General features: G+C 54.1%; 1 protein-coding gene across 1 annotated transcript in view; it reads left to right on the top strand.

Moving 5' to 3' along the window:
- The window catches only part of LOC101733063 (kalirin), a 113,510-nt gene that overhangs the window by 88,262 nt on the left and 129 nt on the right, over window positions 1-25,119 (top strand). Inside the window, exons 6-13 of the mRNA XM_031893886.1 lie at window positions 3,749-3,940; window positions 5,422-5,553; window positions 6,329-6,559; window positions 11,383-11,505; window positions 12,705-12,896; window positions 15,328-15,497; window positions 15,693-15,867; window positions 24,492-25,043. Of these exons, the coding sequence (XP_031749746.1) occupies window positions 3,749-3,940; window positions 5,422-5,553; window positions 6,329-6,559; window positions 11,383-11,505; window positions 12,705-12,896; window positions 15,328-15,497; window positions 15,693-15,867; window positions 24,492-25,043 (1,767 nt within the window). The remainder of the gene's footprint in view (window positions 1-3,748; window positions 3,941-5,421; window positions 5,554-6,328; window positions 6,560-11,382; window positions 11,506-12,704; window positions 12,897-15,327; window positions 15,498-15,692; window positions 15,868-24,491; window positions 25,044-25,119) is intronic.

The following is a 25,119-nucleotide window of genomic DNA, read 5'->3' as shown; positions in this document are numbered from 1 at the left end:
CGAGAGAGATCCTCCCTGGGTGCCTCCAGTTCCCTGCCATACAGTTCCCTCCCCCGGGTGCCTCATACAGTTCCCCCCCCCTGGGTGCCTCATACAGTTTCCCTCCCCCGGGTTGCCTCATACAGTTCCCTCCCCCGGGTGCCTCATACAGTTTCCCTCCCCCCGGGTGCCTCATACAGTTCCCTCCCCCCGGGTGCCTCATACATTTCCCTCCCCCTGGGTGCCTCATACAGTTTCCCCCCCCTGGGTGCCTCATACAGTTCCCCCCCCCTGGGTGCCTCATACAGTTCCCCCCCCCCGGGTGCCTCATACAGTTCCCCCCCCCTGGGTGCCTCATACAGTTCCCGCCCCCTGGGTGCCTCATACATTTCCCCCCCTGGGTGCCTCATACAGTTCCCTCCCCTGGTGCTTCATACAGTTCCCGCCCCCTGGGTGCCTCATACAGTTCCCGCCCCCTGGGTGCCTCATACAGTTCCCTCCCCCCGGGTGCCTCATACAGTTCCCGCCCCTGAGTGCTCACACAGTTCCCCCCCCGGGTGCCTCATACAGTTCCCTCCCCCTGGGTGCTTCATACAGTTCCCGCCCCCTGGGTGCCTCACACAGTTCCCCCCCCCCCGGTGCCTCATACAGTTCCTCCCCTGGGTGCTTCATACAGTTCCCTCCCCCTGGGTGCTTCATTACAGTTCCCCCCCCCCTGGTGCCTCATACAGTTCCCTCCCCCTGGGTGCTTCATACAGTTCCCGCCCCCTGGGTGCCTCATACAGTTCCCCCCCCCTGGGTGCCTCATACAGTTCCCTCCCCCTGGGTGCTTCATACAGTTCCCGCCCCCTGGGTGCCTCACACAGTTCCCCCCCCCCGGGTGCCTCATACAGTTCCCCCCCCCCTGGGTGCCTCATACAGTTCCCTCCCCCTGGGTGCTTCATACAGTTCCCGCCACCTGGGTGCCTCATACAGTTCCCGCCCCCTGGGTGCTTCATTGTATCATTACCAACCAGTGATATCTCTGAGTAAAGTGCAAGCTTCTTGCCCCAGCAGTCCCATAGTCCTGGTTCTGCTCACTTAATGCAAACTGTTGAATGCAGATTTCCCAGATTGGGTTCCAGTAGGAAATGACCGGGCCCTGATGGCGGTGGGGGGGGGAATGTGGCGGTGGGGGGGGGAATGTGGCGGCGGCGGCGGTGTTTCTGGCAGGCTGAGGCCGAGGGAGGGAACATCTGCCTTTTCCTTATTCACCAAACAGCTTTTTACAATTATTTACTAGACGTTTGGGACAGTGAGACCCCCGCGCGGTGTTTGTACCCCGAGCCAACAGATCTGCCCTCCCCTCCCTGCAATAGATCTGCGCTTTATTAGACAGATGCCTGGAAACTGCCCCCCCAGGGGCATCAAGCCCAGGAACATTCAGGACAACCTACAGCGCACGTGGCCCTCGCAGCCGTAAATCGTGTTCTGGAAGCCCCTCAGGGATTGGACGTTGGGCAACATGAGCCCCGCCGCTCAGTTACTCAGGGACGATTTATTGGGGGGCTACAAATCACTGTCATTGCGTTCAGCAACAGAAAGGGACCAAAAATAGCGATAAATAAGAATTAAACCACAATACATGGTTGCCAGTGTTTCTGACCTTAGCAACCATTTTAAATGTAGTTTTAAGCCTTACTGGCACTCATAGTTTTAATTTAGCTCTTAAGTCTTTATCTTGCCCTTTAACATAGAGTTCTATATGGGGCCCCCCTGTTCCTTATTCTGCCCAGGGGCCCAGGTTAAATCCCCTCCCCGTAAATCTGACTTTCGTAGGATCCAGCTACAGTGCATGGGGGTATTAGATGGGGATTAGGGACCATAAATCCATTCTGAGTCAGTCACTGGGGGTCAGACAGCCCCCATCGCATTCCCCTGTTTGATATCGTTGGGCGGCCAACTGTCAGTCTGAGACTTCATTATATTTTACTGTCCAGATTTTTTAAAGGGTAGGTTCACCTTTGAGTTAAACTTTTATTATATTGGCCAATATATGGCCAATTCTAAGCAACATTTCAATTGGTCTTCTTTATTTATTTTGTATGGTTTTTTTTTAATAACTTGTCTCTTTGCAGTTGGTCTTCATTATTTATTTGTTATAGTTTTTGATCTATTTCCCTTCTTCTGCCTCTTTGCAGCTTTCAAATGGGGGTCAGTGACCCCGGCAGCCAAACCCTATTGCTCTGTGAGGCTCCAGTTTTATTGTTATTGTTACTTTTTATTCCTAATCTTTCTATTCAGCCCCTCCCCTATTCATATACCAGTCTCTCATCCAAACCACTCCCTGGTTGCTAAGGTAATTTGGACCCTAGCAACCAGATAACTGCTGAATTTACAAGCTGGAGAGCTGCTGAACAGAAAGTGAAAGAACTAAAAAACTACAAACAATAAAAAAGACTAACTGCAAATTTTGTCAGAATATCTACTCTCTACATTGTACTAAACGTTAACTCAAAGGTGAACATCCCCTTGTCTGTCACCACTGGGCCAGGGCCCCCCACCCATGGGATCGGTACCTTCAGTGATCCTGAACCCAGTGGAGGATAGAAAGGTCCATTTTAAGAGCCTGTGGTACCGGGAACAGCAGCCAAACATGGGTCCACTTTGTACCAGTACCAGCTTGGTCTGTACCATTTCCAACACTGTGGGGATGGTTCCCCTTAGGGAATTGGAACTGTTATCTTGTTGCTAGGGTCCCATTGCCCTAGTAACCAGCAAGTGATTTGAGCTCTAGGTTGAGGTTCTGTCGGATTCACTTGGTTACAATCCCTGGGACCCAGTTTATTGGTGTTTGATCCGCCACATGGCAGGGAGCCCTGGGGGTGCCACGTACTACATGGCGCTTCCAAAGCCGACTTTCCCCCCATTTTCCCCCGAACTGGCCCCGGGCCTGGCCGTTTGGCACATTTCCTCACAGAACCCAGTATTCCCGCTCCGGTTTCCAGCTCGCGGGTAAGTGATCTGTGCAGGTTTCCTTGGCTCCATTAGCGCCGGATCCCATTTCCTTCTCTCTCCGAAATGAGTTTTCCAGTTGGGCGCCCCACGTTATCAGGCAGCGGTATCTGAGTCCGTCTGGGGGGGCTACGAGCCGACAGCCTGAGCCTGATTGAAATGATAGACAGGGATTTAATTAGGGCCAATCAGCCAATTCCATTCTTTGCTTGATTAATCGCTTTTATTAAGGAAAACCGCTTGGCTGCCCCTAATGGGCAATTAATGGGAGTGGAATGAAGCTGCCTGTCAACATTCACTGATGCCCCCCCCCCAGCTAAAACACTATTCCCAATGGTAAGGGCCCCAGAATGGGAAAGAGGGCCCCCCTGGCAATGGAGGAATATATGTTTTTATAATAATAAGGTTCCCTGGTTTCTAGGGTCGCTGACCCCTGTGGTTTGAACATCTGAAATGAGGATGAATGGGAGGGGGGAAACAACTATAACAGTTTAACCTCACAATAAATCTGCTTTCTGGTTGCCAGGGTAGCTGGTTGTAGCAACCCAACGGCACAGAACCACAGCTTCAAATAAATCAGACCAACTGCAAAGTTGTTTGGGTTTCCTCAATCACAGTCGAACTTCCCCTTTAATGTAGCTCTATAAATGGCTGAATATTAGGGGCCTTATTTATAATGATTCCCAGCATGGGTGCCATTGTAGGTGTGTTACACCCCCCAGCACCGATTGTAGGAGGAGCCAGCTTGTAACCACGCCCCCTTTTCTCATTACAGAATGCCTATGTGAACATAAACCGCATCATGTCGGTGGCGTCGCGGCTCAGTGAGGCCGGGCACTATGCGTCGCAGCAGATTAAACAGATCTCAGGGCAGTTGGACCAGGAGTGGAAAAGCTTTGCTGCTGCGCTGGATGAGAGGAGCACCATCCTTGCCATGTCCGCCGTGTTCCACCAGAAAGCCGAACAGGTGAGACTCTCCTACCCATCATCCTCGGGCACCACTCTGGGCAAAACCCCAATATGGATACAGTCAGAGCTGCTGGGCATACAGACCCCATCACTGGGGCAGAGCTGCTGGGCATACAGACCCTATCACTTGGGCAGAGCTGCTGGGCATACAGACCCTATCACTTGGGCAGAGCTGCTGGGCATACAGACCCTATCACTTGGGCAGAGCTGCTGGGCATACAGACCCTATCACTTGGGCAGAGCTGCTGGGCATACAGACCCCAGGGCAGGCTGCTGGCATCAGACCCATCACTAGGGCAGAGCTGCTGGGCATACAGACCCCATCACTAGGGCAGAGCTGCTGGGCATACAGACCCCATCACTAGGGCAGAGCTGCTGGGCATACAGACCCCATCACTAGGGCAGAGCTGCTGGGCATACAGACCCCATCACTAGGGCAGAGCTGCTGGGCATACAGACCCCATCACTTGGGCAGAGCTGCTGGGCATACAGACCCCATCACTAGGGCAGAGCTGCTGGGCATACAGACCCCATCACTTGGGCAGAGCTGCTGGGCATACAGACCCTATCACTTGGGCAGAGCTGCTGGGTATACAGACCCCATCACTTGGGCAGAGCTGCAGCCAATCACAGCCTCATATATAATGCAAGTTCCCCTTTAGAGGAGTTGGAGGGCTGTGATTGGCTGCACAGTATAAAGCTACATGAAATTAATATTTATGGGCTGATTGGCCTCAGGGATATAAAGGGGAAGCGAACCTATTGGCTGATACGTGAGTGATTCTCCTCGCTGGAATCTCTATATTCTCTCCCAAGTCGGAGCATCAGACAGGGATCTGGCGGAGACGCAGACGAGGGGGGCCGTCCCCACAGCTGGGGGAGTCGGGGGCTTTGAAGTGCGGCCAACAAGCTGCAGCCCCAGGAATAATGATGTGGGAGGCTGGAGCCTCGTCAGACTCTGAGCTCGTTATTCTGCCTTTATATACAGTGTATAGATAGCTATTCCCAGCACTGGGCCAACCAGAACCAGAAAATGATTGGCTGACTGAAACCGACCAATGACATCAAGCCTCCCTTTATATACAGTGTATAGATAGCTATTCCCAGAACTGGGCCAACCAGAACCAGAACATGATTGGCTTACTGAAACCGACCAATGACATCAAGGCTCTGCCCTTTATATACAGTGTATAGATAGCTATTCCCAGAACTGGGCCAACCAGAACCAGAACATGATTGGCTTACTGAAACCGACCAATGACATTAAGGCTCTGCCTTTATATACAGTGTATAGATAGCTATTCCAAGCACTGGGCCAACCAGAACCAGAACATGATTGGCTGACTGAAACCGACCAATGACATCAAGCCTCCCTTTATATACAGTGTATAGATAGCTATTCACAGCACTGGGCCAACCAGAACCAGAACATGATTGGCTTACTGAAACCGACCAATGACATTGTGCCTTTTCCTGCAGTTCCTGTCGGGGGTGGACACGTGGTGCAAGATGTGTAACGACGGGGGCCTTCCCTCTGAGATGCAGCAGCTCGAAATGGCGATCCACCATCATCAGACTCTGTACGAGGAGGTGACTCAGGCCTACACCGAGGTGAGAGCCGGGGCCTAATCAGCTTTTAGCTATAGATAGAAAATGATATAGAAATATATATACTGTATAAATGAATGGTGCCCCCTAGTGATCAAATGAAAACAATGCGCCTGCAGTACTTACTGGGATCCAGCGGCCCCTCCTGCTGTACTTCCTGCTGTACTTCCTGCTGTACTTCCTGTCCGTCCTCCTTCCTTTTATTTATATATTGACTTTCACTGTCGAAGCTTCTGGTCCTAATGGCGCCTGTGGCTTTAAATTAACTACTGACATTCAGAATAATGCCAAATCTACCCAATCACAGGGGCACTAAAGGTGATGGAAACCCCAAAATATATTTTGGTCTGGTTTCGACTCATTATACAATGTAGCAAAAGTCAACGCTCCTACGGCTGTTTTCCCACAAGGCCTTTTTATGTCACGTCTATTAAAGGACAAGTCAACCCAAAAATTCTTTTTTTTTGTTTGCCTAATAAAAGAAAACATAATTCTAAGCACCTTTGCAGTATTTGTATATATATTTTGTGTTTGTTCTTTCTATTCTCTGCACTGGGGGTTCTGACTCGTGAAACAATGTAGCACAGGGCAGCAGTCACTGACAGACCTGACTCGCTGGAGGAGACCGAGCTTTGCAACATTGGTTAAAAAGTAACAACCAGCAGTGCAGGAAACCGAGTGGGACAGACCATTGAGATGAAGTTTATAGAATGAAGGGAATAGTTAGTGGGATTGGGGCGCTGCCCCCCTGTGACCCCCGTTGGTTCTGTTCCTATAGGTCAGTCAGGACGGGAAGGCCCTTTTGGATGTTCTTCAGCGCCCGGTGGGTCCGGGGAACTCGGAGTCGCTCACGGCCACAGCCAATTACTCCAAGGCGGTGCATCAGGTCCTGGATGTGGTACATGAGGTGTTGCACCACCAGCGCCGGCTCGAGAGCATCTGGCAGCACCGCAAGGTCCGACTGCACCAGCGGCTGCAACTCTGCGTCTTCCAACAGGACGTGCAACAGGCGAGTGATAATAATTCTAATTCCATTTCCCTTTACAGCTATATACTTATATCCATCAGTGTTCCTGCCCCTGCCCCAGATATATCTCTGTATTCCTGCCCCGGATATATCTCTGTATTCCTGCCCCTACCCCAGATATATCCATCTGTTCTGCCCCTACCCCAGATATATCTCTGTATTCCTGCCCCTACCCCAGATATATCTCTGTATTCCTGCCCCTACCCCAGATATATCTCTGTATTCCTGCCCCTACCCAGATATATATCTCTGTATTCTGCCCCCTATCTCCTGTATATCCTGTATGCCCTCCCCAGATATATCATCTGATCCTGCCCCTACCCCAGATATATCATCTGTATTCCTTGCCCAGATATATCTCTGTATTCCTGCCCCTACCCCAGATATATCCCTGTATTCCTGCCCCTACCCCAGATATATCCATCTGTATTCCTGCCCCTGCCCCGGGTATATCTCTGTATTCCTGCCCCTACCCCAGATATATCCATCTGTATTCCTGCCCCTACCCCAGATATATCCATCTGTATTCCTGCCCCTACCCCAGATATATCTCTCCCCCTACCCAGATATATCTCTGTATTCCTGCCCCTGCCCCAGATATATCCATTTGTATTCCTGCCCCTACCCCAGATATATCCATCTGTGTTCCTGCCCCTACCCCAGATATATCTCTGTATTCCTGCCCCAGATATATCTCTGTATTCCTGCCCCAGATATATCTCTGTATTCCTGCCACGGATATATCTCTGTATTCCTGCCCCAGATATATCTCTGTATTTCTGCCCCTGCCCCGGATATATCTCTGTATTCCTGCCCCTGCCCCAGATATATCTCTGTATTCCTGCCCCTACCCCAGATATATCCATTTGTATTCCTGCCCCTACCCCAGATATATCTCTGTATTCCTGCCGATATATCTCTGTATTCCTGCCCCGGATATATCTCTGTATTTCTGCCCCTACCCCAGATATATACATCTGTATTCCTTCCCCTACCCCAGATATATCTCTGTATTCCTGCCCCTACCCCAGATATATCTCTGTATTCCTGCCCCTACCCCGGATATATCTCTGTATTCCTGCCTGCCCGGATATATCTCTGTATTCCTGCCCTGCCCGGATATATCTCTGTATTCCTGCCCCTACCCCAGATATATCTCTGTATTCCTGCCCCTGCCCCAGATATATCCATCTGTATTCCTGCCCCTACCCTGAGATATATCTCATCTGTTTCCTGCCCCTACCCAGATATATCCCTGTATTCCTGCCTTAGTATTCTCTGCCCTGCCAGATATATCTCTGTATTCCTGCCCCTACCCAGATATATCTCTGTATTCCTGCCCCTGCCCCAGATATATCTCTGTATTCCTGCCCCTGCCCCAGATATATCCATCTGTATTCCTGCCCTGTACCCCAGATATATCTCTGTATTCCTGCCCTGCCCCAGATATATCTCTGTATTCCTGCCTGCCCCAGATATATCTCTGTATTCCTGCCCCTGCCCAGAATATATCTCGTATTCCTGCCCCTACCCCAGATATATCTCTGTATTCCTGCCCCTGCCTCGAGATATATCTCTGTATTCCTGCCCCTACCCCAGATATATCTCTGTATTCCTGCCCCTACCCCAGATATATCTCTGTATTCCTGCCCCTGCCCCAGATATATCTCTGTATTCCTGCCCCTGCCCCAGATATATCCATCTGTATTCCTGCCCCTACCCCAGATATATCTCTGTATTCCTGCCCCTGCCCCAGATATATCTCTGTATTCCTGCCCCTGCCCCAGATATATCTCTGTATTCCTGCCTGCCCCAGATATATCTCTGTATTCCTGCCCGCCCAGATATATCTCGTATTCCTGCCGCTACCCCGGGTATAAGTCCATCTGTATTCCTGCCCCTACCCCAGATATATCCATCTGTATTCCTGCCCCTACCCCAGATATATCCATCTGTATCTGCCCCTACCCCAGATATATCTCTGTATTCGCCCCTACCCCAGATATATCTCTGTATTCCTGCCACTGCCTCAGATATATCTTGTATTCCTGCCCCTACCCCAGATATATCTCTGTATTTCTGCCCCTGCCCCAGATATATCTCTGTATTCCTGCCCCTGCCCCGGGTATATCCATCTGTATTCCTGCCCCTGCCCCGTATATCCTGTATTCCTGCCCCTACCCCGGGTATATCTCTGTATTCCTGCCCTGCCCCGGGTATATCCATCTGTATTCCTGCCCTGCCCCAGATATATCCCTGTATTCCTGCCCCTACCCGGGTATATCTCTGTATTCCTGCCCCTGCCCGGGTATATCCATCGTATTCCTGCCCCTACCGGATATATCTCTGTATTCCTGCCCCTGCCCCGGGTATATCCATCTGTATTCCTGCCCCTGCCCCGGGTATATCCCTGTATTCCTGCCCCTACCCCGGGTATATCTCTGTATTCCTGCCCCTACCCGGGTATATCCCTGTATTCCTGCCCCTACCCGGGTATATTCTGTTATTCCTGCCCCTGCCCCGGTATGATCCTGTATTCCTGCCCTACCCCACGATATATCTCTGTATTCCTGCCCCTACCCCGGTATATCCCGTATTCCTGCCCCTACCCCGGGTAATCTCTGTATTCCTGCCCCTACCCCGGTATATCCCTGTATTCCTGCCCCTACCCGGGTATATCTCTGTATTCCTGCCCTGCCCCAGATATATCCCTGTATTCCTGCCCCTACCCAGATATATCCCTGTATTCCTGCCCCTACCCCGGGTATATCTCTGTATTCCTGCCCCTGCCCGGGTATATCTCTGTATTCCTGCCCCTACCCCAGATATATCTCTGTATTCTGCCCCTGCCCGGGTATATCTCTGTATTCCTGCCCCTGCCCCCTGTATTCCTGCCCCTACCCCAGATATATCCCTGTATTCCTGCCCCTACCCCGGGTATATCCCTGTATTCCTGCCCCTACCCCGGGTATATCTCTGTATTCCTGCCCCTGCCCCGGGTATATCTCTGTATTCCTGCCCCTACCCCGGGTATATCTCTGTATTCCTGCCCCTACCCCGGGTATATCTCTGTATTTCTGCCCCAGACCCGGGGCTCATTCACCAATATGGTAGAAACGACTGTAAGTTCGCAGCCAGTAGCCAATCAGGTAACAATGGAGTCTGAGGCTGAAACTGAACGTTAAATATTAATGAATTCAATATTTGGCTGCACAGCACTCGCCATTCGCTGTGGCGCTGGTTCTGATTAATTGGGTTTTGGGGAGGAAAATTCCTCTCCGTGTGACCTGCCTGCATCTGGATGCAGTGATTATTAGCCCCGGGGCATGTGGGTTCAGCTGAATAATAAGCCCAGGGTATCAGAGGGGGCAGGTTGTGCATCAGTTTCCCAGTGTTCCATTCCCTGCGCCCCCTCTAGTGGTGAAACTGTGCAACTGCGCCATCTGCAGCCTAAGAATTGTTTTACAGTCACCATGGCAACTATAAATACCTTGACATTCTCCGCTGGTTTACTCTGCCCTGACTGTGCCACTGATTAACCCTCTCCTGCCTGGGCTTAACCCTTCCCTAATAGGCAAGGAGGCATTTATATCAAATTAAAGGGGAAGCGCATCAGGAGGGGCTCTCTTGTGTCTCAGACTTGCCCTGTTGCCCCACTCTCCATGCCCCAGATTTGCCCCCTTTCTATGTGCCCACGGCCAGCCGCCCACTGCCCTAGGGTTGAGCAAATTACGGCAGCAGTTAAACAGATCTGCCCCCCCCTCCCCAGCTGGCTGATTAACCCTGTGATGCTCAGTTGCTTTGCCATTGGCCGTTGCTGGTCACATTCTGCCTTATTATTTACTGATAAGACTAAAAGCCGCTCTGATTGGCTCAGTTATTGGAGACCCGGGGCCTGATTGAGATGTTCCATTATCTGTGAGCACCAGAATAACAACACCCCCCCCCCCCAACTGATCTCACAGTCAACACGGCCCCCCCAGAGACCTGATTCTTTTGTTTGTCACAGACCCCAGAAGGCAGTGGGGCTGGAGGGGCTTTCTATCTGCTCCCAACAGCCGAGGCGTCTCCCTCCCACCCAGATAATTGCTTTCCCTTTTATTAACCCCCCCCCCCCCCAGCACCTGAGGGAGCCGCTAATGCACTTTCTGGGCTTTCTGCTGCATCGATCGCAGGAAGGTCCGGTGCAAATTACGGCCCATTTGGGACAGGGATCAGATATCATGTCGGGCCGGGGGTGAGTGTGCGGCGCAGATAAGGGAGGATTCTCATTAGTGGGGGCTGATATGGCTGTTGGGGGGCAAAATAGTGGCTGTTATTATTAGCTCTGAACTACTAACTACTGAACTACAACTCTCAGTTGCCTTATTAAACACACTGCCCCCTTCCCCTGGCACCATCTTGCCTTACTATACACACACCGTCCCACAGTCACACCCCCTTCTGCTGATTTAGGATTAATTATGGGATGTTTCAGCCCCCCCGTATGAGCCAGGCCCCCCCGAGACACAAGCCCTGCCTGCCATCTGTTTGCTAATTACCTGTCGCCCAGTATTGCACCCAAGGGAGACGCTTATCGTACCAACAATGCGCCCAGAACAGGGAGAATTCGTTTATTGGTTTAACCACCTCTCCTGGGAGGCGGATCAATGGAATTCTAGGAAGCAGGTGATACAGGAGGGTATGTTATTTACCCTGCAAAGACAAAAAAAAAGGGTTTGGCCACTAGAGGGGGCTGTTTCATAAAATACACAATAAATCTGGCTGATACAGAAGGTGGGGGTGACCCGTTTGTGTCCCGACAGGTGCTGGACTGGATCGAAAATCACGGGGAGGCGTTTCTGAGCAAACACACGGGTGTCGGGAAGTCCCTGCACCGGGCGCGGGCCCTACAGAAGAGACACGATGACTTCGAAGAAGTGGCACAGGTATTGGCTGGGGCGGCATGTTGGGGTGGGGGCACCTAGGGGATGTGTCAAGGGCACAGTAATGGGGGGGGTCAATGTTCAGTATCCAATGGGCATCCTTCAGCTCTCTGGGGATTCTGGGAATTGTAGGTGTATAATATTAGGGGGTCATTTATCAACACTGGGCAAATTAGCCCATGGGCAGTATCCTACGGCAACCAATCAAATGATTGCATTCATTGTTCGACATGCAGCTGGCTTAAAAAAAGCCAACCACTGATTGGTTGCTATGGGTTACTGCCCACGGGCAAATTTGCCCAGTGTTGATAAATGAGTCCCAATTTTGTCCCTCTTGCTGCGGCCTTTGGACAACGACCCCCAGTGGGAGTTGTACCCACACAGACACATACACAGCCCTATGTCTCTCTGGCATTGAGAGGGTTAAACCTCATTGCCGGGTGTATTTCCCCTTGGCTGGGGTGGTCCCCGGGGGTCTCGCACAGCCCAGGAAAGAGTTACATCTGTCATTAACTGCTGCAGTCGTGCAAATGACACGGGGGAGTTGGGTGGGAGGATGCGGCTCCGTTGCCTTGGCAACCTCCCATAGCAGCTTAAAGTCACATGACCCACCAACGCGTTTCGCCTCCCCCCAGTCCCACTTCGATTGTAATTGTAATAGCGGATTAGTCATATAATGGCTGCCCCCGGCTGCACAATGGGGGGGGGGGGGCACAATCTGCTCCCCTCTGTCCCCCCCCCGCCCCCTATCCTACAGGGGCACTGCATGGGGCATTAGCAGCAGAGGGGCAGCGGGTATGATGTGGGCATTAACACTAATCATGGCCAATAGGTTCAGTGATATGCCCCACCCCCCCACACTTACTGCCCCGCCCCCCAGCTCATCCTATTAACCCTTTACCTGCTGTCACCCCATCCCTTGTTCTGTTTTACCCCTGAGGCCTCCTGGGTACCAACCCATCCCTGTAATTACTGCCCTTATAATATGCACCATAGGGGTAAAGGGGCAGTTAACCTCATCATCAGCTTTTACTATAAGATAGGGAGGGGCCTGTGTGGGCTCCGTGGCCCCAGGGACCACATTAGGGGGCACGGAGGCTTTCGGCTGGGGGGCCACTCACATTTAGGCTGCTGGTTCTGTTACCCCCCCCCCATACACACACCTATTAGTGATTCATTTGGGGTCCGTTCCCCCCCGACAGAACACTTACACCAACGCGGACAAACTGCTGGAGGCGGCAGAACAACTGGCCCAGACGGGGGAGTGCGACCCGGAGGAGATTTACAAAGCGGCGCGGCACCTGGAGGTGCGAATCCAGGACTTTGTGCGCCGAGTGGAACAGCGGAAACTTCTCCTCGACATGTCCGTCTCCTTCCACAGCCACACCAAGGAGGTAAGGGGGGCGCAATGGTGCAACTGGGGGCGCAATGGTGCAACTGGGGGCGCAATGGTGCAACTGGGGGCTCAGTGGTGCAACTGGGGGTCGCAATGGTGCAACTGGGGGCGCAATGGTGCAAACTGGGGGGCACAGTGGGGCCAACTGGGGGCGCAATGGTGCAACGGGGGCGCAGTGGTGCAACTGGGGGCGCAATGGTGCAACTGGGGGCGCAATGGTGCAACTGGGGGGCACAGTGGTGCAACTGGGGGGCGCAATGGTGCAACTGGGGGCGCAATGGTGCACTGGGGGCGCAATGGTGCAACTGGGGGCTCAGTGGTGCAACTGGGGCGCAATGGTGCAACTGGGGGCGCAATGGTGCAACTGGGGGCACAGTGGGGCAACTGGGGGCGCAATGGTGCAACTGGGGGCGCAGTGGTGCAACTGGGGGCGCAGTGGTGCAACTGGGGGCGCAATGGTGCAACTGGGGGCACAGTGGGGCAACTGGGGCGCAATGGTGCAACTGGGGCGCAGTGGTGCAACTGGGGGCGCAATGGTGCAACTGGGGGCGCAATGGTGCAACTGGGGGCGCAGTGGTGCAACTGGGGGCGCAATGGTGCAACTGGGGGCGCAATGGTGCAACTGGGGGCACAGTGGTGCAACTGGGGGTGCAATGGTGTAACTGGGGGCTCATCTATGTACCAACTGGGGGCACATTCATGAGGAAGGTAGAAGGGAAAGGGGGTTCGGGGAGTAGAGAGACAAATGGGGGGAGAGGGGAAATATAGAAGGGGGGAGAAGAGGGAGGATGGGGGGGAGTAAGGCCAAACAGTTGGGGGGGGGAATAGAAAAGGAGAGGGGAGGGGATGAGAGACAGAAGGAGAGAGGGGAAGGGAAAGGGGGTTCGGGGAGAAGAGAGACAAATGGGGGGAGAGGGGAAGGGAAAGGGGGTTCGGGGAGTAAAGAGACAAATGGGGGGAGAGGGGAAGGGGGTTCGGGGAGTAAAGAGACAAATGGGGGGAGAGGGGAAATATAGAAGGGGGGAGAAGAGGGGGACTGGGAGAAAATGATGAGAGAAGAAGGAAAAGATGAATGAAGGGCAGAGTGGGGGCTTTTCTGGGGGGGCTCCTATAATCGGGTTCCCCTGAGCGGATTTATGGGGCTTCACTGGGAGTTCTGCCGTTCCCTGAAGCTGACAATCTAGATGGAATATCCGAGAGCAAGAATCAGACAAAGGAGGATTTGTGACTGCGGATCTTTCCGGGGCAGTAACACCATTTTGTCATTGCCGGAGAGTTCTAGAAAGTCTGCTAATTGAAGTTAATTGCACTAAAGTGTGAAATGAGATTTTATTGTGGGTAAATCAAGTGGAATAATGGGAACATTATCACTTATAGTCGGTTTCATTTAATGAGATGTCTTAGCGCAGAAAGGGACGGCTTGAAGGTCACCGCATCCTTCTATCCCCAAATCAGTGAAAAAGGCAGAGAGAGAATCTACCCCCCCCCCCCCCCCCAGTACTTACCCTGGTCTAGTTCTCTGTACTTCCTGCTCCTGGGCTGCTCTCTTTCCCATGGTCAGGCAGGAACCTCCCCCATGGTAAGTGAATCCAATCTCCCCCCAGTACTTACCCAGGTACTGAGCTCTGATTCTCTGTACTTCCTGCTCCTGGGCTGCTCTCTTTCCCATGGTCAGGCAGGAACTTCCCCCTGGGTAAGTGAATCCAATCCCCCCCCAGTACTTACCCAGGTACAGAGCTCTGATTCTCTGTACTTCCTGCTCCTGGGCTGCTCTCTTTCCCATGGTCAGGCAGGAACCTCCCCCTGGGTAAGTGAATCCAATCCCCCCCCAGTACTTACCCAGGTACAGAGCTCTGATTCTCTGTACTTCATGCTCATGGGCTGCTCTCTTTCCCATGGTCAGACAGGAACCCCCCCCCCCCCCTGGGTAAGTGAATCCAATCTCCCCCCAGTACTTACCCAGGTACAGAGCTCTGATTCTCTGTACTTCCTGCTCCTGGGCTGCCTCTTTCCCATGGTCAGGCAGGAACCCCCCCCCCCCCGGGTAAGTGAATCCAATCTCCCCCCAGTACTTACCCAGGTACAGAGCTCTGATTCTCTGTACTTCCTGCTCCTGGGCTGCTCTCTTTCCCATGGTCAGGCAGGAACCCCCCCCCCCCGGGTAAGTGAATCCAATCTCCCCCCAGTACTTACCCAGGTACAGAGCTCTGATTCTCTGTACTTCCTGCTCCTGGGCTGCTCTCTTTCCCATGGTCAGGCAGTAACCTCCCCCTGGGTAAGTGAATCCAATCTACCCCAGTACTTACCCAGGAGCCATACTGAGCAAGGTTCTTTAGTCAATAGAGCAGTTGTTTCTCCCTGTTGCATTTATTCCTGCTGTTCCTGCTCGACTCTCTGCTGATGATTAACCCCTACCTGCGCTGTTCCAGCTGTGGACGTGGATGGAGGACCTACAGAAGGAGCTACTAGAGGACGTTTGCGCTGATTCGGTGGACGCGGTACAGGAGCTCATTAAGCAGTTCCAGCAGCAACAGACGGCAACGCTCGATGGGACACTGAATGTCATCAAAGAGGGGGAGGACCTCATCCAGCAACTCAGGTGAGTGCACACTCAGACTCAGGCTTTGGGGACATCTCTTCTCCTTATTACATTTCCCAGGGGGCACATGGTCCTTGATTCTCTATGGATAAAATATGAGGAATGGGGGGGGTGTTGTTTATAGTGGGGCTTATTTCACACAGTGACTCGGGGACCCCCCAGTGCTCACAGCCCAATGCCGCGCTCTCCCTGCAGGGACTCGGCCGTGTCCAGCAATAAGTCGCCCCACAACAGCTCCATCAGTCACATCGAGTCGGTTCTGCAGCAGCTGGATGAGGCCCAGGTCCAAATGGAGGAGCTGTTCCACGAGAGGAAGATCAAGCTGGACATCTTCCTGCAGCTCCGCATCTTTGAGCAGTACACTATAGAGGTGAGGGGGTCTGGGGGGGGGGCACTGGGTCCAGTGCACGTACACTATAGAGGTTGAGGGGGGTCCCTGGGGGGGGGGACCTGCGGGTCAGTGACAGTAGCACTATAGAGGTGGAGGGGGTCTGGGGGGGGGGACACTGGGTCAGGTGCCAGTACACTATAGAGTGAGGGGGTCCTGTGGGGGTTGGGACACTGGGTCAGTGACAGTAAGCACTATAGAGGTGAGGGGGGGGGGGGCCGGGTCAACCTGAGGGAGGGGGACGGGGGGACTGGGTCAGTGACAGTACACTATAGAGGTGAGGGGGTCTGGGGGGGGGACACTGGGTCAGTGACAGTAACACTAGAGGTGAGGGGGTCTGGGGGGGGGACACTGGGTCAGTGACAGTACACTATAGAGGTGAGGGGGTCTGGGGGGGGGACACTGGGTCAGTGACAGTACACTATAGAGGTGAGGGGGGTCTGGGGGGGGGGACACTGGTCAGTGACAGTACACTATAGAGGTGAGGGGGTCTGGGGGGGGGGACACTGGGTCAGTGACAGTACACTATAGAGGTGAGGGGGTCTGGGGGGGGGACACTGAGGTCAGTGACAGTACACTATAGAGGTGAGGGGTCTGGGGGGGGGACACTGGGGTCCGTGACAGTACACTATAGAGGTGAGGGGGTCTGGGGGGGGGGGACACTGGGTCCTGACAGTATCTTGAGGTGAGGGGTCTGGGGGGGGGGACACTGGGTCCCTGGACAGTACACTATAGAGGTGAGGGGTCTGGGGGGGGGCACTGGGTCCCTGACAGTACACTATAGAGGTGAGGGGGGTCTGGGGGGGGGGACACTGGGTCCGTGACAGTACACTAAGAGGTGAGGGGGTCTGGGGGGGGGACACTGGGTCCAGTGACAGTAACACGTATAAAGGTGGGGGTTGGGGGGGACCGGTCAGTGAGTCCTATAGAGGTGAGGGGTTGGGGGGGGACCTGGGTCCCTGACAGTACACTATAGAGGTGAGGGGGTCTGGGGGAGGGGACACTGGGTCAGTGACAGTAACCTATAGAGGTGAGGGGGTCTGGGGGGGGGACACTGGGGTCAGTGGACAGTACCACTATAGAGGTGAGGGGGTTCTGGGGGGGGGACACTGGGTCAGTGACAGTACACTATAGAAGTGAGGGTCCTCGGGGGGGGACACGGTCAGGACAGTAACTAATTAGAGGTGAGGGGTCTGGGGGGGGACACTGGGTCAGTGACAGTACACTATAGAGGTGAGGGGCTGGGGGGGGGACACTGGTCCAGTGACAGTACACTATAGAGGTGAGGGGTGTCTGGGGGGGGGACACTGGGTCAGTGACAGTATGCACTATAGAGGTGAGGGGTCTGGGGGGGGGACACTGGGTCAGTGACAGTACACTATAGAGGTGAGGGGGTCGGGGGGGGACACTGGGTCAGTGACAGTACACTATAGAGGTGAGGGTCTGGGGGGGGACACTGGGTCTGATCAGTACACTATAGAGGTAGGGGTCTGGGGGAGGACACTGGGTCCTGACAGTACACTATAGAGGTGAGGGGGTTCTGGGGGGGGGACACTGGTCCTGACAGTACACTATAGAGGTGAGGGGTCTGGGGGGGGGACAGCTGGGTCAGTGACAGTACACTATAGAGGTTGAAGGGGCTCTGGTGGGGACACTGGGTCAGTGACAGTACACTATAGAGTGAGAGGTCTGGGGGGGGGACACTGGGTCAGTGACAGTACACTATAGAGGTGAGGGGGTCTGGGGGGGGACACTGGTCAGTGACAGTACAGCTATAGAGGTGAGGGGGTCTGGGGGGTGGGACACTGGTCAGTGACAGTACACTATAGAGGTGAGGGGTCTGGGGGGGAAACTGGGTCAGTGACAGTACACTATAGAGGTGAGGGGGTCTGGGGGGGTGACACGGTCAGTGACAGTACACATAAGAGGTGAGGGGGTCTGGGGGGACACTGGGTCAGTGACAGTACACTATAGAGGTGAGGGGTCTGGGGGGGGGACACTGGGTCAGTGACATTACACCTGATAGAGGTGAGGGGTCTGGGGGGGGGGACACTGGGTCAGTGACAGTACACTATAGAGGTGAGGGGGTCGGGGGGGTACACTGGTCAGTGACAGTACACTATAGAGGTGAGGGGGTCTGGGGGGGGGGACACTGGTCAGTGACAGTTAACTATAGAGGTGAGGGGGTCATGGGGGGGGGACACTGGGGCAGTGACAGTACACTATAGAGGTGAGGGGGTCTGGGGGGGGGGACACTGGGTTCAGTGATGCAGACACTTATAGAGGTGAGGGTTGGGGGGGGGAACTGGGTCAGGTGACAAGTACAGCTAATAGGAGGTGAGGGGGTTGGGGGGGGAACACTGGGTCAGTGCAGTACACTTATAGAGGTGAGGGGGTCTTGGGGGGGGACACGTGGGTCAGTGACGAGTAACTATAGAAGGTGAGGGGGTCTGGGGGGGGACATGGTTCGCCTCCTGACAGTTACACTATAGAGGTGAAGGGGGTCGCTGGGGGGTGGGGAACACTGGGTCAGTGAACAGTACACATATGAGGTGAGGGGGCTGGGGGGGGACACTGGGTCAGTGAGCGAGTAAGCTGATAGGGTGGAGGGGTCTGGGGGGGGGGACACTGGGTCCCTCGACAGTAACAGCTATATAGAGGTGAGGGGTCTGGGGGGGGGACACTGGCTAGTGAACAGTACAATCTAAGGATGGTGAGGGGGGTCTTGGGGGGGGGGGACACCGTGGTCCTGACAGTACACATAGAAGTGAGGGGTTCTGGGGGGGACACTGGTCAGTGAAGTAGACTAAGAGGTGAGTGGGGTCGGGGGGTGGGACACTCGGGTCAGTGACAGTAATCTAAGTAGGGTGAGGGGTCTGGGGGGGGGACACTGGGTCCAGTGACAGTACACATGAGAGGTGAGGGGGTGCTGGGGGGGGACCTGGGGTCAGTGACAGTCACTGAATAGAGTGTAGGGTCTGGGGGGGGACACTCGGGTCAGTGTAAGTCACTATGAGTTGAGGGGGTCTGGGGGTGGGACACTGGGTCAGTGACAGTAACAGACTATATAGAGGGTGAGGGGGTCGGGGGGGACACGGGTCAGTGACAGTACAGCTATAGAGGTGAGGGGTTGGGGGGGGACACTGGGTCAGTGACAGTATCACTACTGATAGAGGTGAAGGGGGTCTGGGGGAGAACTGGGTCGCTGACAGTACACTATAAGGAGGTGAGGGGTTTCGTGGGTGGTGGGGACAATGGGTCCCTGACAGTACACTATAGGTGAAAGGGGGTCTGGGGGGGACTGGGTCAGTGCAGTAAGCTATGAGGTTGAGGGGTTCTGGGGGGGGACCTGGTGCCTGATCAGTAACTATAAGGAGGTGAGTGGGTCTGGTGGGGGGGACATGGGTCAGTGACAAGTAAGCTAATAGGAGGTGAGGGGGTCTGGGGGGGGGACAGTCTGGTAGTGACAGGAGCAGCTATATTGAGGTGGGGGGTCTGGGGGGGGGCACTGGTCAGTGACAGTACAGACTAATAGGTAGTGAGGGGGTCGGGGGGGGACGCACTTGGTCAGTGACAGTACATATAGGGTGAGGGGTACCGGGGGGGGGGACATGGGTAAGTGGACAAGTACACTATAGATGGTGGGGGTCTGGGGGGGGGGACACTGGTCAGTGACAGTAACTATAGAGTGTGAGGGGTCTGGGGGGGGGGAACCACTGGGGTAGTGACCGCAGTAACACTAATAGAGGTGAGAGGTGGTCTGGGGGGGGACTGGGTCAGTGACAGTACACTATAGAGGTGAGGGGGTCGGTGGGGGGGGACCAACGGGTCAGTGACAGTAATATAGATGGTGAGGGGGTCTGGTGGGGGAACTGGGTCAAGTGACAGTACCACTATATGGAGGTGAGGGGGTCTGGGGAGGGGGGCACTGGGTCAGTGACAAGTACACTATAGAAGGTGAGGGGGTCTGGGGGGCGGGGGCAGCTGGGTTCGCTGTACAGTACACATAGAGGTGAAGGGGTCGTGGTGGGGGGCACTGGTCAGTTGACAGTACATGACACTATAGAGGAGGGGCCTGGGGGGGGCACTTGGTCTGAAGTACACTATAGGAGGTGAGGGGGTCTGTGGGGGGGGACAGCTGGTAGTGACAGTTACATTGCTATAGAGGTGAGGGGTCGTGGGGGGGGACACTGGGTCAGTGACAGTACACTATAGAGGTTGAGGGGTCCTGGGGGGGGCAGACTGGTTCCCGACAGTAACACTATAGAGGTGAGGGTCGGGGGGGGGCACTGGGTCGCTGACAGTACACTATTAGGGTGAGGGGGTCTGGGGGGGGGGCACTGGTTCAGTGAGCAGTACAATAAGGTGAGGGGGTCTGGGGGGGGCACTGGGTCCCCGAACAGTACACTATAGAGGGAAGGGGTCTGGGGGGGTACTGTGGTACTGACAGTACACTATACGGAAGGTGAGGGGGCTGGGGGGGCACTGGGGTCAGTGACAGTAACTATAGAGGTGAGGGGGTCTGGGGGGGGCACTGGTCCCTGACAGTACACATAGGGTTGAGGGGTCTGGGGGGGGCACTGGGGTCAGTGAACAGATAACTATAGAGGTGAGGGGGCTGGGGGGGGGGCACTGGGTCCCTGACAGTAACTATAGTAGGTGAGGGGTCTGCGGGGGGGGCCATCTGGGTCAGTTGACAGTAACATCTATATGACGGCGAGGGGGTCTGGGGGGGGGCACTGGGATCGAAGTGACAGTAACACTATAGAGTTGAAGGGGTCTGGGGGGGGTCACGGGGTCAGTGACAGTAACCGTATAGATGTGAAGGGGTCTGGGGGGGCACTGGGTCTACGACAGTACATCTTAAGCGAGGTGAGGGGGTCTGGGGGGGACAACTTGGGGTCAGTGACAATAACATCTATAGAGGTGAGGGGTTTGGGGGGGGGTCCTGGGTTCCTGAGCAGTGACATCTATAGAGGTTAGGGGTCTGGGTGGCACTGGTCCTGCCGTACACTATAGAGGTGAGGGGAGTCTGGAGGGGGGCACTGGGTCATGACAGTACACTATGATGAGGTGAGGGGTCTGGGGGGGGGGCACTGGGTCCCTGACAGTACACTAGATAGAGGTGAGGGGTGTCTGGGGGGTGGGCTATGGTCCGCTGACAGTACACTATAGAGGTGAAAGGGGGTCTGGGGGGGGCACTGGGTCAGGTGACAGTACACTATAGAGGGAGGGGTCTGGGGGGCAACGGGTCCTGACAGGTACTCCTTCTAGAGGTGGGGGGTCTGGGGGGGGGTCACTTGGGTCAGTGGACAGTACACTATAGAGGTTGAGGGGGGTTCTGGGGGGGGGCACTGGGTGCACCTGACAGTACAGCTTGATAGAGGTGAGGGGTCTGGGGGGGGGGCACTGGGTCGTGAACAGTACATAGCTATAGAGGTGGAGGGGGTCTGGGGGGGGCCCTGGGGGTCCGGTGACAGTACATGATCTACTGAGAGGTGAGGGGGTCTGGGGGGGGTCACTGGTCAGTGACAGAAGGCATAGAGTGTAGGGGTTCTGGGGGGGGGCACTGGTCAGTGACACGTACACCTATAGAGGTGAGGGGGTCTGGGGGGGGACACTGGGTCATGTGACAGTACACTGTATAGAGGTGAGGGGTTCTGGGGGGGGGACACTGGTCCCTGACAGTAGCACTATAGAGTGAGGGGTCTGGGGGGTGACACTGGGTCAGGTGAAGTACAGTCGCAGTAGAGGTGAGGGGTCTGGGGGGGCACTGGGTCAGTGATCAGTACACTATAGAGGTGAGGGGGTCGGGGGGGGACAGCTGGGTCCAGTGACAGTACACTATATGAAGGTGAGGGGTCTGGGGGGGGGGGAAACTGGGTCAGTGACAGTTTACACTATAGAGTTTGGGGTTTGTTGGAGGACACTTACGTGCTAATCAGCCTTGGTGGTATTCCTTTTTGCATACTAAAAGAAACTCTAATTAGCCTTAATTGGTGTTTTATTCGTTGTACTTTTACCCAGGTACAGACCTTTTGCTATTCCTGGGCTGCTCTCTTCCGCATCGGTCTATCGCAAGGGTGTGGTTTTGTCACTGAACATTTTTTCCGCATTACTTCATTTCTGGCATTGCAGCAGTGCAATATGTTAGAATTAGTAGTCGCAAAGCTCCATCAGCCATTTTAAAACTTCTGCTCTATTGGTCAATACTCTGGGCCCCGTCCTCCTTAGTAAGGATCTTAGTTTTAGCACTCTGTTAAGCATGTGGACAGGAGAGCAGCCAGAGAAAGGAACAGCAGCGATGGGAACATTCCACTATTACCGCTGCGAACACGCGGACTCAGTTGTAAACGTTCGCAAGACCCAAGGGCTGCCCCCCCCCATTATCCCCCCCCCCCTACTCTCAACTATGGATCTGTTTTGTTCTTTGGATTTTATTGCTCTTGTTTGTTAATGAGAATCGTAAATCTCTGTTCCGCACGGACGGTGACGCCGAGAGCTACGTCTGCGGAGAGACGCCCCCGCATTGCTCCGCCCGTGCCGGGTTTGGTTCATTGTATTTATTTAAATGTGTGCAGTACCCCTGGTACCCTGGAACTATAGGCGGGGTGTGAATGGTTACCAATGTTTCTATTAGTATTTGTAACTTGTTATGGGCTAAGGGCGCCACCTGAAGGCCAGTTAGGGGGGATTGGGGTGAGTGCTTATTTTGTGGCGTCTGTGGTACCTGGAACCTATACGGGGTGACTGTTACCCAATGGTTTCTATATTATTGTAACCATGTTATGGGCTAGGGGGCTCAGCCTTGAGGCAGTTTAGGGGGGATTGGGGTGAGGCTTGTATTTGTGCCCTGGGTACGCCTGGTACTATAGCGGGGTGACTGTTATGCCATGTTTCTATATATGCTTGTAACGCTTGTTAATGGGCTAGGGGGCCCAGCTGAACGGCCAGTTAGGGGATGTTGGGGTTGAGTGCTTATTTTGGTGCCCTGGGTACCCCTGGACTATAGTGCGGGGTGACTGTTACCCAATGTTTCATATATATCTGTAAACTTGTTATGGGTGAAGGGGGCGCCCCTGAAAGGCAGTTTAGGGGGAGATTTGGGGTGAGTGATTTATTGTTGTGCTCGGGGTACCCTTGGAACTATAGCAGGGTGACTGTTACCAATGTTCTGATATATCTGTAACCTTGTTATGGCTAAGGGGGGCCAGCCTGAAGGGCAGTTAGGGGGGGGGATTTGGGGGGAGTGGCCTATTTGTGCCCTGGGGTACGTCTGGACTATAGGGGGTGACTGTTACCCGAAGTTTCTATATTCTGTAGACCTGTTTGGGCTAAGGGGGCGCAGCTGAAGCCATTAGGGGGGATTTGGGTGAGTGCTTTTTGGTCCTGGGTACGCCGCTGGACATAGCAGGGTGATGTTAGCCACCATATTGTTTTGCTATATATCTGTAACTTTGGTTATGGGCTAAGGGGGCCAGCTGAAGCAGTTAGGGGGGATTTGGTGAGTGCTTATTTGGTGCCCTGGGGTTACCTGGATACTAAGCAGGGTTGACTGGTTACCCAATGTTTCTATATTATCTGTAACTTGTTATGGCTAAGGGGCCCAGCCTGAAGGCCAGTTAGGGGGATGTTGGGGTGAGTGCTTATTGTGCTCCTGGGTAACCCTGGACTATAGGCGGGGTGACTGGTCCGGCAATTTTTTTAGTATCTGTAACTTGTTTATCGGGGCTAGAGGGCCAGCCTGAAGGCCATGTTAGGGGGGGATTTGGAGGTGATGCTTATTTGCCTCTGGGTACCCCTGGAACTATAGCGGGGTGACTGTTACCCCAATGTTTCTATATATCTGTAACCTTGTTATGGGCTAGAGGGGCCCAGCCTGAAGGCCAGTTAGGGGGGGATTTGGGGTGAGTGCTTATTTGTGCCCTGGGTGGAGGAGTGATTGTAAGCTCTTTGGGCGAGTATGAAGGCGCTGTAAGTTAATGATGTTGGGGGAAGCCATACATTCTGACTATAGAAGTGAAACCTCCGTATGAGGAAAGATTATCTGAACTGAAAGCTCCAGACAGGAAAAATCTATTTCTTGAAGGGGATTATGGGCAAAATTCAATTATTGGAGGAAACATTTTTCCATATTCAGCGGAGAATTCTGAGAGATTTTCTTGTAAATCCCCCGTTTGGCTCGCGGTGCCATTTACAGTACTAGTTTAACCCCTGTGATGCCAGCGCAGGCTGTGCCCCCCTCCAGCCCATAGATAAATTTAGCCAATCGGTTCCTGGCCTCAGGGCAGCTTCTGATAGGCTGAGAGCAATTAATAGCGAATGTAAATCGAAAGTATGCGCCAAATCCACTATTTTTGAACCCCAAATCCTCCATAAAAGATTTGGCTTAAATAGGCTGAATTCTGCCAAAAAAGGCCTGAACCTTGAATCATTAACCCTGGTGAGAGTTAATACGTTTGGTTGGAACTGGGCTGATTGGCCATTTGTCTGGCAGAGGAATCCTCCTCCAATTGGCTGTTTACCCCATGAGCATTCTGCCAATCAGGAGCCTGTAATGGTGTTGGCGGGAGCCCATGTGACCCGAGTGCCTTGTTGCCCCACAGGTGACGGCGGAGCTGGATGCCTGGAACGAGGACCTGCTGAGACAGATGAACGACTTTAACACGGAGGACCTGACGCTGGCGGAGCAGAGGCTGCAGCGGCACAAGGAGCGCAAGTTGGCGATGAACAACATGACGTTCGAGGTCATTCAGCAGGGCCAGGATCTGCACCAGTACATCATGGAGGTGCAGGCGTCAGGTAGGTGCATTCTGGGATCTCGTGGGGCTCTTTCTGTCTGCATTTGCCTTCTCCTTGGTCTCCTCTCCGTGTGTCTCCTCTCCTTGTGTCTCCTCTCCGTGTGTCCCTCTCCGTGTGTCTCCTCTCCGTGGTCTCCTCTCCGTGTGTCTCCTCTCCATGTGTCTCCTTCTCGTAGTGGGGTCTTTTTTCCCTCTCCGTGTGTCTCCATCTCCGTGTTGTCTCCTCTCCATGTGTCTTCCTTCTCCATGTGGTTCCTCTCCTTGTCTCCTCTCCGTGTGCTCCTTCCGTGTCTCTCTCGTTGTGGCTCTCTCTCCATGTGTCTCCTCTCCTTGCGTCTCTCTCCTTGGTCTCCTCTCGTGTGTCTCCTCTCCGTGTATGTTCTCCTCTCCTTTTGGTCTCCTCTCCATGTGTCTCTCTCCTTGGTCATCCTCT

The sequence above is a fragment of the Xenopus tropicalis genome, chromosome 9 (assembly GCF_000004195.4).
Source record: "Xenopus tropicalis strain Nigerian chromosome 9, UCB_Xtro_10.0, whole genome shotgun sequence".
Classification (NCBI taxonomy): domain Eukaryota; kingdom Metazoa; phylum Chordata; class Amphibia; order Anura; family Pipidae; genus Xenopus; species Xenopus tropicalis.
The sequence above is the reverse complement of the archived record's forward strand: the minus strand, read 5'-3'. Positions and strand labels throughout refer to the sequence as shown.